Raw genomic sequence first — 13,977 nt, 5'->3', positions numbered from 1 at the left:
AACAGATCGGCCAATAAATACATAAACAAAATAAAGATTTGTAAAATATACAATTCGTCTCTAGCTAGATTCCTTTCTGCAAAAATTTCTAAAACTGGAATTTCTGAAGAATTAATAGATCTTTTGTATTAGGTTTAATTACAACAATCGGTAGACATAAACTAGTGAAAGTATAAACAAGACAGTTCGATTACATTCATAAATATAGTAATGAATATAAAATGTTCATGTATATTGTTATATTTCAGACAGGACGATGAGAAGATAGCCATGTTCATTATACACATAAACTTGGCATTACCATAGTTATACATATTATGTTGTGATTATACTCATACTTCTACATCAATATGAAAAATAAATCAATCTACAAAAATTCTACATTTTATCATTGGGTTGGTAAATTATAGTGAACTTGGAGACCAGTAAAATCTATCATTTCTTGAAAGAAGTCTGTTTAACTTTTATTGAAATTTATAAGGGAAATATATATAGTCATACCAGTGGGTTGATAGAGCCTTCATGTAAATAACTAATACATGTACAATAAAAATTCTAGCAAATAAATTGTAAAAATTGTGCTATGAGAAACTCGAAACGTTATTCTGTAACTAGCTTTGAAACTGATAATACCTTTGAAATCGTATAAAGTATACAACGTATCTAATATTTTTATAGGGAGCCCTGTAAGGGACGACGCTAATAAAAGTGTTCTGAGATTCTTTTATCAAATACGTTTCTTAGTGAAAATCAAACAAAACCTAAGGTAAATCACGCGAAAATTCGATTCGTGGCCCATTCTTGAAAACTACTTAGATGCCGCAACCCCTCTGGTATATACAATACCCCCTGTCGAAGCTTTGAGACTCCTCTGATAGAAAAATCCTGGAACGTCGCTTAAAATTTGCATACCATAATAGAAGAGGATAAAAAGCATAAGTACAGCATGCGATTACAATGAGTAGTCCAAAATAGTTTGAGTAGAAACAACTGAACTATTCAAGCTGCAAAGCATAATCTTAAAATGTTTTATTGTTTAACCTGCATATTTGTAAAGGAACTGCAAAGATAAAAACGTATGCACGTTATACTCGTGACTTTTTTGATTTTATCTTATTTTCTATGCAAGGCACGAAGTACAGCATGGCACCGCTGAGAAATATGGCGATACCAGCCGCTATATAGGACATGAGGTAGTTTCCGGATACATCATATAACCAACCTGAAAATAAGTAGAACAAATTGTAAAATAATTAGGATCTGACAGTATATTACAATTGACAAATCAAATATGGAGATAAGTATTAAATTCAAAATTTGCTATTAGGAAAAATACAAAATAAAACCCCAAACAAATAACAACACGAGGGCGATGCTGGCCTGAACATAAAGGCTAAAAAATAGAGGACTGATGATATTGCTAACTATGGATGAAAGAAAGGCATTATGTCGAAATCTATGTTAACTGATTTCAAAGTTCAAATCTGCATCTGGCACTGCATGTGCATGAAGTAAAAATTTTGTACACGAAGCTCTAACTACAAACAGAACGTCGGTGGATCAAATTCTAGGTCAACCGATATCAAAGTTCAAATCCGCACTTGAATCTGTGGTAGTAGTTCATATTTCAATGCTGTAGCTCTCAATACTAAAAGTAGGTCGGTCACTGGGTCAAAATCTATTTAAATTTCAATTATGCATCTGAATCTGTGCATACAGTCAAAAATTCATAGCATTAGCTTTGTTTACTAAAAGTAAGTCACTGGGACAAAATTAAAATCGAGGTCAAAGTTCACAGTCTGCACCTGAAAGCTGGGTTGTGCTAAAGTCCAAATTTCATAGCTTTAGCTCTGTTTACGAAAGAGTAGGCCATTTGGTCAAAATCTAGGTCAACGTTCATTTTTGCACTATAAATGTGCATCTAGTCCAAGTAGCTGTAGCTTTAAAAACAATAAAATAGTTCACAGGATTTAAGTACTAACTACATACAAGTTAGAAAAATCCATGACCTACAAATGTGCGGCCAATTTAGACTCTAGGGCTATGATTTGAACAAACTTGGTATAGGTCCACTAGACAATGTTTCATGCTGAATATCTAAGCTTTATAGCCGAAGAAATACTTTTTAAGTCTTAACTATATACAAATAAGGGAATCCTTGACCCCATGCCGGGTTGGGCCAAATGACACCGCAAAACTGTCATTTTATCAAACTTGGAAGAGGTCCACAAGACAATGTTTCATGCCAGGCGTATATAACATTAAGTCATCATGGCTTATGAGACAAAGATTTTTTTTTAAGTTTTTATTTTATACATGTAAAGAAAATTAATCACCCCCCTAATGCTATAATTTGAACAATCTTTGTAAAGATCCACGAGACAATTTTTCATGCCAAATATCTAAGCTTAAGTCTGAATGGTTTTAAGAGAAGAATTGTTTTAAGTTGTTGTTTTTCAATTGTTACTGTATACACCCTCAAGAAAAATCCATAAACCCCACCCCGGGATGAAACCAATTTAGAGGCCCAGGTCTACAATATCAACACATTTGGTAGAGAAACACTAGACAATGTTTCATGCTAACTATGTAAGCTTCAACTTTCATGGTCATAGAAAAGAATAAGTTTAATTACAACTATCATAATACATGAAAGGAAAATTCATGATCCGCGGGGTGGCGCTTATTTACATCACGGGTTTTAATTTCAACAATCATGGTAGAGGTCTACCAAGAAAAAGTTTCATGCCAAATATCTAAGCTTTGGCCTTATAATAGTTTTAACGAAGTATTTTTTAAGTTTCTGCTAAAAACATTAAAGGGAAACACATGGCCCCGAAGAGGGCCAATTTTGCCACAAGGGTTATCATTAAAACATTTTTGTACAGGTCCACAAGATAACATTTTATGCAAAATACTAAGATATAGCCCTTAAAGTTTACAAGGAGAACTTACTATATAACCCCTGGCGCGGGGCCAATTTTGACCCTAGGGTAATAATTTGAACACATTTTTTGAAGAGTTTCATTCGATGATGCTATTCACAAAACATCTAAGCTCTCTTCCCCAAAACCATTTTACCTTTTCACCAGGAATAGGTTCCTACAATACTAGTCAATACTTATTCAATAATATGACCTAAACTTTGGGAAGAATCACTAAGTTTGGTTTATATAATAAACATTTATTGACTAATATAAATAAAATAAGCGACCTCAATAAAGCCTTTAACTTGACACATATATTTAACCAGTACCTGCAATCGGTGGTCCTGCAAAAGAGCCGATTCCCCCGAAAAAGTTTGATCCTCCTAAACCATGTGCTAATTTGTCAATGCCAACAATATCTGTCAGTAGAACTGATGTCAGAGATATTGTTACACCTGAAAATAATGTGTTCACCATATTAACATTTTATTTTTAAATATTTCATATTGTTACACTTAAAAATAGTTATAATTAAGTAAAACATTTAAATTGTTTCCATAAAGAATGATACAAAAACATTTTTCATTTTGTCTGTAACTCGAAAAAGAAATCATAAACATAACATTTTAATTCTTAACCAGAAAATGGTTACTAGTATAAGCAATGGTATTTTAACTGTTAACCAGAAAAATGTTTTAAGTATTATAGAATAACCACGAAAATGGCTATAAGCATAAGAAAATAGGTCATAAGTGTAACATTTAAATAATGGTTTTTTAAACACAAAATTGTACTTTTTACCAGAAAAAAATGGTATTATGTCTTCATGAGAAAAGTGTTAAAAGTACATGTATATTTAATTACTTTTGTACTTTCCAATGTCATCTACAGGTGACATATGTTTGATAAGGAATTTGATTGTGTCATTATAAGTCATGCATAATCAAAATATTTCCCCAAAACTCACGACGAAAAGACAAAACGAATTATACAGGTAATGCTTGTATCTATCCATCTGTCAAGTTTAAAAACAACGTATAATGTAGTGTATACGCTATGGAAGAAATGACTTCAAATATCTGTACTAACATACTACTACATCTATTTCAACACAGTACTAATCTGCCTACACCATAGCCTATACAAAATGGTAAAATTTAAATCCAAAAGATATTTACCACTGAATGTTCCAAATAAGATGGTATAAACAAGCAATAAAGGGAATGAGGTTAAAAAAGGTCCCACACATGTTGCTGCCCCACATATAACCAGGGCAGTGGCATATAATACCAGTCTGTTCACACATTTCCGGTCTGACAGGAATCCAAACAAAATTCTTCCAAATGTGTTTGTTATACCAACTGAGGACACCAAAAATGATGCCTTGATATCACCTATACCTGTAAAATACGTAAAACATTGGTACTGTCAATGTGTAAGATTATGAACGTGTATCGGTACAAAAAATAGATTAGTATCGGTAAAATAATATGTGTGACCATATATATCGATTCTAACAATGGGATATACGAGAATTATAATGTTATAAACAGTCATTACTTGTAAAAGACGCAGAAGGCATAATTTTGCACATACAAAAAGAAAGTCAAAACAAACAAATAGTAGCCAGTCATTGGAACAATTCCTTGAAAAAAAATCAAAACTGTTAGCAGGTGTAATTAAGATAGTTTACCGGCTTCTTTAGCTGTGTCTGGAAGGTATATATACGGAATATAGTATCCTAGACTATATAGAAACGTTGATACCAAAAACATGCAGTATGCTACATTGCGAAATATTTCAACATCAAAATGAGTTAATATATTACGCAATATATCGCCAAATGTTTTCTTCTTTACTGACTCTTCATGATCAGGATGTATTGTATCGTTAAGAAGCGGTGCAGATACATATCTAGATGGTACTGTAGGAACACTGTCATTTAAACTTTCTTCATTTACTGACTCTGAGCATATCGTATGGTCTGTCGGGATTGATACCTCGTCCACCCTATATTTTTCGTAGTCATATTTGTACGGACTATGTTCATTGATTCTGTTAACTTTGAGATGTTCGTCAGCATTATCAGTTTCACTATCGCTTGTGTCTTTAACAGAAGCAGTTGTCACAGGACGGAACACTATTGCACATGCAAAACAGTTTAACGCCAGTCCCGCCTGGATTAATAAGGCACCCTGCCATGCGTATGCTTTTATCAGAATACTCGTTAGAGGACTGAATATAAACGTTCCAATTCCGGCTCCACTAACCCCAATTCCTGTTGCCAGCGCTCGTTTACTTTCAAAGTATTGACTTACACAAACAATGGATGGAAGGTATATCATACCATATCCGATACCTGTTATAATGTTAAATAATATATTCATGTTATTATGTTAGAAAAATATAATATATTCATGTCATAATGTAAGAAATATATAATAAATTCATGTTATAATGTAAGGAAAATATAAAATATTCATGTTATATTGTAAGGAAAATATCATACATTCATGTTATAATGTAAGGAAAATATAATACATTCATGTTTTAATGTAAGGAAAATATAATACATTCATGTTATAATGTAAGGAAAATATAATACATTCATGTTATAATGTAAGGAAAATATAATACATTCATGTTATAATGTAAGGAAAATATAATACATTCATGTTATAGTGTAAGGAAAATATAATACATTCAAGTTATAATGCAAGGAAATATAATACATTCATGTTTTAATGTAAGGAAAATATAATGCATTCATGTTACAATGTAAGGAAAAAATATTACATTCATGTTATATTGTAAGGAAAATATAATACATTCATATGTTATTGTAAGGAAAATATAATACATTCAAGTTATAATGCAAGGAAAATATAATACATTCATGTTTTAATGTAAGGAAAATATAATGCATTCATGTTATTATGTAAGGAAAATATATTACATTCATGTTATAATGTAAGAAAAATATAATACATGTACATTCATGTTATAATGTAAGGAAAATATAATACATTTATGTTATATAAGGAAAATATATAATTAATACATTCATGTTAGAATGTTAGGAAAATTTAATACATTCATGTTATAATGTAAGGAAAATATATTACATTCATGTTATAATGTAAGGAAAATATATTACATTCATGTTTTAATGTAAGGAAAATATAATGCATTCATGTTAAAATGTAAGGAAAATTTAATGCATTCATGTTAAAATGTAAGGAAAATTTAATACATTCATGTTATTATGTAAGGAAAATATAATACATGTACATTCATGTTATAATGTAAGGAAAATATAATAATTATATTCATGTTAAAATGTAAGGAAAATATAATACATTCATGCTATAATGTAAGGAAAATATAAAACATTCAAGTTCAACAAAGTTAGCGTTATAAGTTATCATTATTAAAGCATTTGTTACTGAAGCATATTTTACACCGGCTACCGGTACAGATCAGAATATATCTAGCTCGAGGGTAACTAATTACTGCGGTAATATTAACGGGGCTCTACCGGGTTTCCGCTTAATTTGTTAACCGAGAGCTAGATATTCCGGTCTGTTACGACAGCCGGTGTTTGATTCTTTTTCTTGCATATAAAACATAAATCATATTTCTAAGGATAGAGCAAAAACTAATAGTTTCATTTAGCATTTTTTTTTCTTATAGTAGCGTATGAAATTGTCCTAATAGGAATAAAAAAATCTACGTAACGTTCTAATTGTCTAATAAAGAAATTCAAAAACGTAGTTTAGAAAAATATTTGTAAATTTGTTTACTAATGCATGTCGGCGGAATATAAGGTGAACTATGGACGACTTGTTAAGATTTTCTCACTATGTAATTGTTTTTGCTCGCACTAAAAGCTATATACAAATAAACGTTTGTAATTCTATATATCCCTGAGACTTATAATTCCAAACTTAGTCTTCCATAGGATATGTATCTATTTACGTTTATCAGATTATAAAGACTGATCCGTGAAAAGCATCATTTACGTCAGTACTAGAAAAAAAGACAAACATATTTACCAAACATAGCTCCTAGACTGAAGTACAGAAATAGAATATTTGGAGCAAAAATACTCAACACCAGACTGCCTGAGAATATCACAGTACCAACAGCTGTAATAATACGACAACCAAACTTGTTTGTAAATATGGCAATTATTGGACCTGAAGAAAAAATTAATAATAGCTTGCAACAATACCTAAATACCTTACAGTTATAATATCTAATACCTATTATAGTTTGTTCAAAATATAAGCATTAAATTTACCAACAGTCAGCATCGGCAATAAAATTAACACCATAACATTATAAAATTAACCATATCACGTGCACTGCTATCCAAAATGACAATTTGACAGAATGTTGTAGCGCGAATCATTTCACTTATGAAATTATAAAACTAAGTGAAAAAATATAAAGCTAATAAACAACCTGATATAGGATAAATCATCGACCACATAAAACTATCCATTAAACGCAGGGAAGTCTATTTAATAGAATAACCAAATAGGTAAACTAATGTAGATTTCCACTATCTTCAAAAAACATACCTGATAGGTAACAGATGCCAGCTGATATAGATCCAATAATGGCTGTTTCTCCCTTACTACCCTTGAAATAATCCAGAAGTTCTACAAAAACTACCCCGAACGAATATTGTATACCATCAGTGAGCACGTGCGACATAAAACATGCCGCGCAAACAACCCAACCCCATCCACCATCTGGCGCCACGTACTGCAATGAACTATTATCACACTTATCTGACACTGCATGTGTTTCACGTGCAGAATCTGTCGAACATATTGAGTCGTGCTGCGCGACCGAAGCATCTATATCCCGCTCTCCTTCCATTAGTGTTCTGAAATAAATATGATGAATTTAAAGGCACTTAAGAAGTATTTATAAGTGTTATCAGCAACTGGCTAAAATTGTACGCAGTTCTGACGTCAATAATGTCGTTATTTGACCAGATACAACTCGTATGCCAAGTCAATAACAACTGTACAAAATGTAATTCAAGATTTGGTCTGTTGTTTCAACAATTTAATTTCTACCATGAAATTTAACCAATACAAATAAGCAAATTTATTTGTAATTAATCTTAAATATCACGTACATCACGCCTTACAACGACGGACAACTCCTTAATTATTGTTGCTAATTACTTCAGTACTTTATCACAAGTATAAACTGGAAACATCCAGTCGACCTTAATGAAATGAATAAACAAAGTATGTTTTAACATATGTGTGGTTTCAAAATAAATAAAGCTTAATCATATAAATTAGTTATATAACACGAATTTTGTGACTGTAGGCCCTTGTGACTTACTACTAACTTACTACAATGGAGTAATTTCAGAAGTCCTTATGGTAACAACTAAAGAACCCAACATTAAATATAAACTTACTCAGAAGTAGAAGGTGTAGTCTACCTTCTTATATTGTACTTATCGGTGTAAAGAATCCAAAAGATGTCCTGCAATTGCAAGAAGAACATTTATGAAAAGCATAAAACATATATAATAAAGGGTTTATACTACCTATTATTCAAAAGTCCATGTACACTAAGCTAAAAGAGCATACTTTGTTTAATAAATAGAACTAATATGGTGATGGACTTCTTAAACGTCTTGCCTTGTCAATGACCAATGATTTCAAATTATCATCAGTTTTAACCCATTACCTCATGAATATTTTGTGAAAAATGATTGTTTTCATTGAAAGTCTCCCGTTACAAGTTCAAATCGCTATAAAACTATACAAAATGCTTCAATACTAATCAAACTCGGCGCAAATGTTGACTGGACCATTGCCTTTGTAACAACATGCTCAGGCTTAAATTTCCTGTTACCATGGCATCTCAAAATTGCAAAAAAAACACTATTTTGCGTAGATTTTTTTCCATCAAAATTGATTTCAAACTGCTGCAACTTCTCAATGGATTGAGATAGAGTCAAATACTTTTCAGCATTGGTTACACGTTACCTTATGATCTGACAAGTCCATTTTTTTTTTCTGACGATGAGGGGGACTACCGCCCCCTTAACCCCCCCCCCCCAAACAGAAGGGGACACATCCCCCTTCTGGCAACCCCCTGATGTGTCTTTGGTTGGGGGCCGCGCCGAAAAAATGGTCACTTTTTTCACAACATTTCTCAAACGAAAACATGTGTTTGGGGCCCAAACAGGACATTTTTTCACTATTTGAGGCCTTAAAGAGGTGGGGGTCGAGTGCGTTGTTTCGCGTATATATGAGGGATAGGGCTAAAGATATAGGCACATTATTAAGTTTTTACATTGTATTTAACTTGTTGACAATATGCATACCCTTGTACATAATATACATGTATATTATAGTATGGTCCATGTATACATAACTATATACTGAATGAACAACAAATGTGTGTTTTGAACATCACTGATTTTATCAGGCTCACAGTAAATAATAGATTTGGCGATTATCCGACGAAAGAACGAAAAGTTGCGATTGACGAAGTCACCATGTGTTTCGGGAATTTGACTAGATCCCTCGTGTACCCTTTTTCTTCCATATAGAATTACAAAATGTACATGTATACTCTTGAAAAATTCTGTTATATCCTCACCAGGAATAACCTTATATATTCCTGATAAATTTCGTGCTGGTAGCGAAATTCAAGTGATAAGTTTGAACAAAGTTTATGTCAAACAGGCACAACTTACAAATAGAACTTTACAACACATGAAAATTGTGAAAAAGGATCAAAACCGAAAGTTGATATAGGTCTTATCCTAGTATTTATATTCATTTCTTAAAAATCTGGCACTGTGTATACACATGCATATGTAGACATAAATATTTTTGAAAAGGAAAAATCGTAAACTATCGGAAAGAGGGAGGGAGAGAGGAACTGACTTTAAAGGGATAAAACAAGTTACCTGATCGCCAGGATTGTTATGAGTCACGAGGACTTCTATAACTTAGTTTCCACCTGATAATAGCGCTCGATCCCTTTACATTATTTCTACTCTCTATATAAGTTTAAAATTCTTATCAGTAGTTTATACCTGACTGACATTAATAATGTTTGTTAATGTAAATAAAATTAAGCCAACAAAAGACCAGTGGTGCAATATTAACTTTTAACTTCATGTTTATCCCACAATTTATTCACTATTTCTTGTAATTTTAAGCTAGTAAATAACAAGACAATAATAATTAAAGAAAAATACATATACTCGTACATATATATACCGTCTTGAAAAATAATAAAAATGACGTCAAAAACGTTGCATTCATACGAGGACATTTGTAAAGATATTAAAATATATATAATTTGTCCCATTATTTTTGAAAATCAAAGTGAATATTAACTCATTAAAGTTAATGCCATTTTAAACCTGTGGTCGACATCTTAAGTATATTTTCATAACTTCTATTTTAAAAATATTATTATTCCAATTGCCTAAAGATGACTTCTATCATCTCCAGTTTAATTTTGCATTGTACTGTATAACTGATATGAATCTTTCATAAACAATTATTGAGCCATTTTTTTCTAACAGTCTTCACTTCCCCGTGAACCTACCAGTGAATCTTTTTATCACCAGTAAACTATTTCCGTCGTATTTAAGTTATAGTGATGCGAAATAAAAATATCAAGACAGCAGTTATAAAAAGAAGTTTGTGTCACGTTTGATTCAGCGGTTTGTTATTCCTACATGAAATAGCCACCAGTGTTGTTGTATGCATAAGTTACAAATATATACCTTTATTCTTAAATGCAAGAAACATATAAGTCAGACTACAGTACTTTCATAAATTGAAATAGCAACTTCTTATTGAATAACTAATTAAACCTCCAGTATAAATTAATGTTTATTCGTTATGACAAATATTGAATGTCCATCACAATTTTTACATGAAATTTAAATGCGTATATTAATTTTCACTGATTAAAATTGTTACCCGATTTCTTATTATGATGCATGAAAAATTAGTTCGCATGATATATTAATAACTTAAGAAATAATTTAAAATAGAATTACATTTTTATATCAACATAATGTTATCACTTCTCACATGCATTAATCCAGTTAATGTTACTGTCCATTAAAATAACAAGCTCTCATTTTTTCACACTTAAATTATAAATTTTACACTATAAATTTTATCCTGACTAACCGTTATCCATCCCATCCAGTACAAGGTTGATGTCGTCATTGATAGATAACAATAGAATTTACCACAAAAATTGACATGACTGTGTTCTGCAATTGTGTGGTGAAATTCTTATTGTAATCCACTTATCTGATAGGTTATGGATCTATGCATGGTCGTCGTGTAATACCTCGTTAACACCGTTGTCGTCAATGTCTTTACCCATAGAAATGACAAAAGCTAGGTAGTTATCTAATCTTCACCCATACAACAGATCAACTCGCGTTCAACTAACATAGTCGTCGCAGCTACTACAGTAAGCGGGCCTTATTGTAGCCTTAGACTCTTCAAAAAGAATCATGGTATATAATACTAAGTTTAAAAGATGTGTTATTCTTAGCCAGGCATGCTTTCATTTTAACGCACACAATAATTTTGTGTTATTTAAAACAAGGTTGTGACAAAAGCTTAGCGTTTACTATGTTGTCCAAAAATTGTAGATTCATTTACCGTAACGTCCTCTACGTTACCTTGAATGATCATCACACATTTCAGGATGATGCATTGTCTACAATTGTTCTCAGTTCTGGTTCAACAATAGTTCAAAAGTCGTTGATTTGTTTCAGTGTGGCAGTCTCCACTATCATTATTTGTCACCTTTTTACATTTTATCCCACTATAAGTTATGTTACAAAGAAACAAAATGCTTTATAGTTTGCACTAGTATGGCATCATTGAAAATAGTACAAAAAGTTCTCATCTGATAATGCGTATTTGTAACCTCATAAAGTTACATGTCCACACACAATGTACAATGCTTTGCTTTCTTATTATGGACTTTATCATTGAAATAGTAAGAATTGCAATTAAAAGTACAAATCAAAATCGTGTTTAACAATCGCTTATTGACAAACGCTCTCTTCAATTCGTGCCTTTAGTTTTCTTTTAAATTTCTCATTTTCTGCCAATAAACTCGATGAGAATTTGGTTTATTTTGCCAATCTTCTCTGAATGCGTGAGGCGCTCATTACCCTTTCTAGATACAATCTAACTCTTATCATGAGTTGCAATTTTTTATGTTTGTTTCCAAAGGGACTTGGCTAGTGTTCTATGGTATATTGTGTAACTTTCACATCTCATGGACTGCACACTTGGTTGACTTTATAGATGCATGATTGGCACACATTTCCTTGTATCCGGCACGATGCCATTCCCTATCTACAGGGAGAAGAAGCTGGCACTCGCTATCTGAATTCGCAGGACAAACATGATTTTGTTTCAGTAAACCAAGGGTTGACTTAATCTGACAGATTCTTGACAAACAGGAAGTATATTAGACAATAATGGGTTATCCAATAGAATTTGTCTGCCATGTACTTGAATATTTACTGAAAAGTTTTCTAGCACTTTAAAGCACTCACTGATGCACCATCTTCATTTATCTTAATGAATTATACGTATGTAAGGCAAGTAAATCCGGAATACTAGTACAAAATTAATGTAACACATTTTTGCTTTACGTCTTTGCATAGTAATACCGTATATATAAGTATATATGTGTTAATTACTTATATATACATGTATGTGATATTAATGTGTGACTTCTTTTTAGTGCCCCGATAATCTAAATGTTTTTCTTTTCTTTCTTCTGTGTTTGTCATTATTTTTTATGTTTTCAACGTACACTTCAATCAATAAAATTGTGTGATAGAGCAGGGCATCAAAAAAGCAATGACAGTTTTAAAAAGAGCCACCACCTAGCGGTGGTCAAGCTCGACTTTTTTTCTTATTTCTATAGTCAAAATATGTCAGACGAAAAATATTATAGTTAAGAATACGCCTACAAAGCATACAAACAAGCAAACAAAGTTCAAATCTAATATTTGACCTTGACGTTCAATGTCAATTAAAGGTCAAGGTGACTTTTTTTTCGATAACAGAAAAGGGGGAATGCAAAATACATATGTACCAGAGACTTTTATTATATTAGTTTACATTTAATTATAATTTCATGGTTCAATTTTGTCGTATTTCCAAATACTTTACAATCATATTTCCCTTTTATTGTCTTTGCAAATTCAGGAATGTCGATACAAGGTCTTGGAAAATCTCACGAAAACGTGAACTTGCAGGATTAAGTTATCACTGATACAGATTGTATTAGTTTCCTCTCTATTTGTAAGAAGCTTTATTTAATTAAATATACGGGCTATACTGTACATGCACCCTGTGTATAATTACAAATGAAAAAAAAAAATGTACAAACACACACTAGCACTTAATGCACTTTCCGGATAGGTATAATACAATAATCGAAGTGAATTTTAAGTTTTAAGGTTATCAAAAAGAAACGTCGCCATTTTGGTATGCCTGCAGGTTCAAAATGGTGACGTTTCCAGACTGCACTTTCATTCCTACAATTTGATAAATTAGAAAAACATCTTTAAATTAACTCACCACATCGTCTACTGCAATCTCAACGTTCAAATTTACTGAATGTTTTGCACACACACACAAAAAAAACAGTCACGGCAAAATGTGCAGATATAATGTACTTAAAATGACTTTCCGCTTTTAAATTAATTCAAAATTTCGTAGAAACACGGTGACGCCCGTAAATTGGCGATATCTAAAGTACGTTATAGGAGAACTTGTTTAAAGCTATTTTATATAATTTTCTACCTTTTACTAGGCATAAATACTCCTGAAGTTGAATTTCTAATTAATATCTCACAAGCAGCAATCGGAACATCCTCAGCTATTATCTATAATAACCTTATCCGAAGACTGACTGAAAGGGCCGAGTAGTTGCGATAGAAGCAGATGTAGATACATAACCGATAAATTAATTGTATGAAATGTGCACTTAA

At 31.8% G+C, this 13,977-nt stretch overlaps 1 protein-coding gene across 1 annotated transcript; it reads right to left on the bottom strand.

The window, feature by feature from the left end:
- Nucleotides 1–200: 200 nt before the first annotated feature.
- On the bottom strand, nt 201–11,152 carry LOC132725395 (monocarboxylate transporter 12-like). Its single transcript, XM_060710505.1, has 8 exons — nt 10,996–11,152; nt 8,377–8,444; nt 7,514–7,824; nt 6,983–7,126; nt 4,621–5,286; nt 4,106–4,327; nt 3,257–3,382; nt 201–1,222 (listed from the first exon to the last, which is right to left on the bottom strand). Exons 3-8 carry the CDS (start codon nt 7,815–7,817, stop codon nt 1,086–1,088), a joined length of 1,599 nt encoding a protein of 532 aa, XP_060566488.1. The 5' UTR covers nt 7,818–7,824; nt 8,377–8,444; nt 10,996–11,152; the 3' UTR covers nt 201–1,085.
- Between the last annotated feature and the right edge of the window lie 2,825 nt (nt 11,153–13,977).

The sequence above is a fragment of the Ruditapes philippinarum genome, unplaced genomic scaffold, assembly GCF_026571515.1.
Source record: "Ruditapes philippinarum isolate M1 unplaced genomic scaffold, ASM2657151v2 ctg5545_1_1_1_1, whole genome shotgun sequence".
NCBI lineage: Eukaryota > Metazoa > Mollusca > Bivalvia > Venerida > Veneridae > Ruditapes > Ruditapes philippinarum.
The sequence above is the reverse complement of the archived record's forward strand: the minus strand, read 5'-3'. Positions and strand labels throughout refer to the sequence as shown.

Coding starts and splice junctions, on each gene's coding strand:
- LOC132725395 (XM_060710505.1), bottom strand. CDS start 7,817: ATGGAAGGAGAGCGGGATATAGATGCTTCGGTCGCGCAGCACGACTCA. Junction 5,287..6,982: donor CAGTCTAGGAGCTATGTTTG/GTAAATATGTTT, acceptor ACATTATAACAG/GTATCGGATATGGTATGATA. Junction 4,328..4,620: donor AGACACAGCTAAAGAAGCCG/GTAAACTATCTT, acceptor CGTATTTTACAG/GTATAGGTGATATCAAGGCA.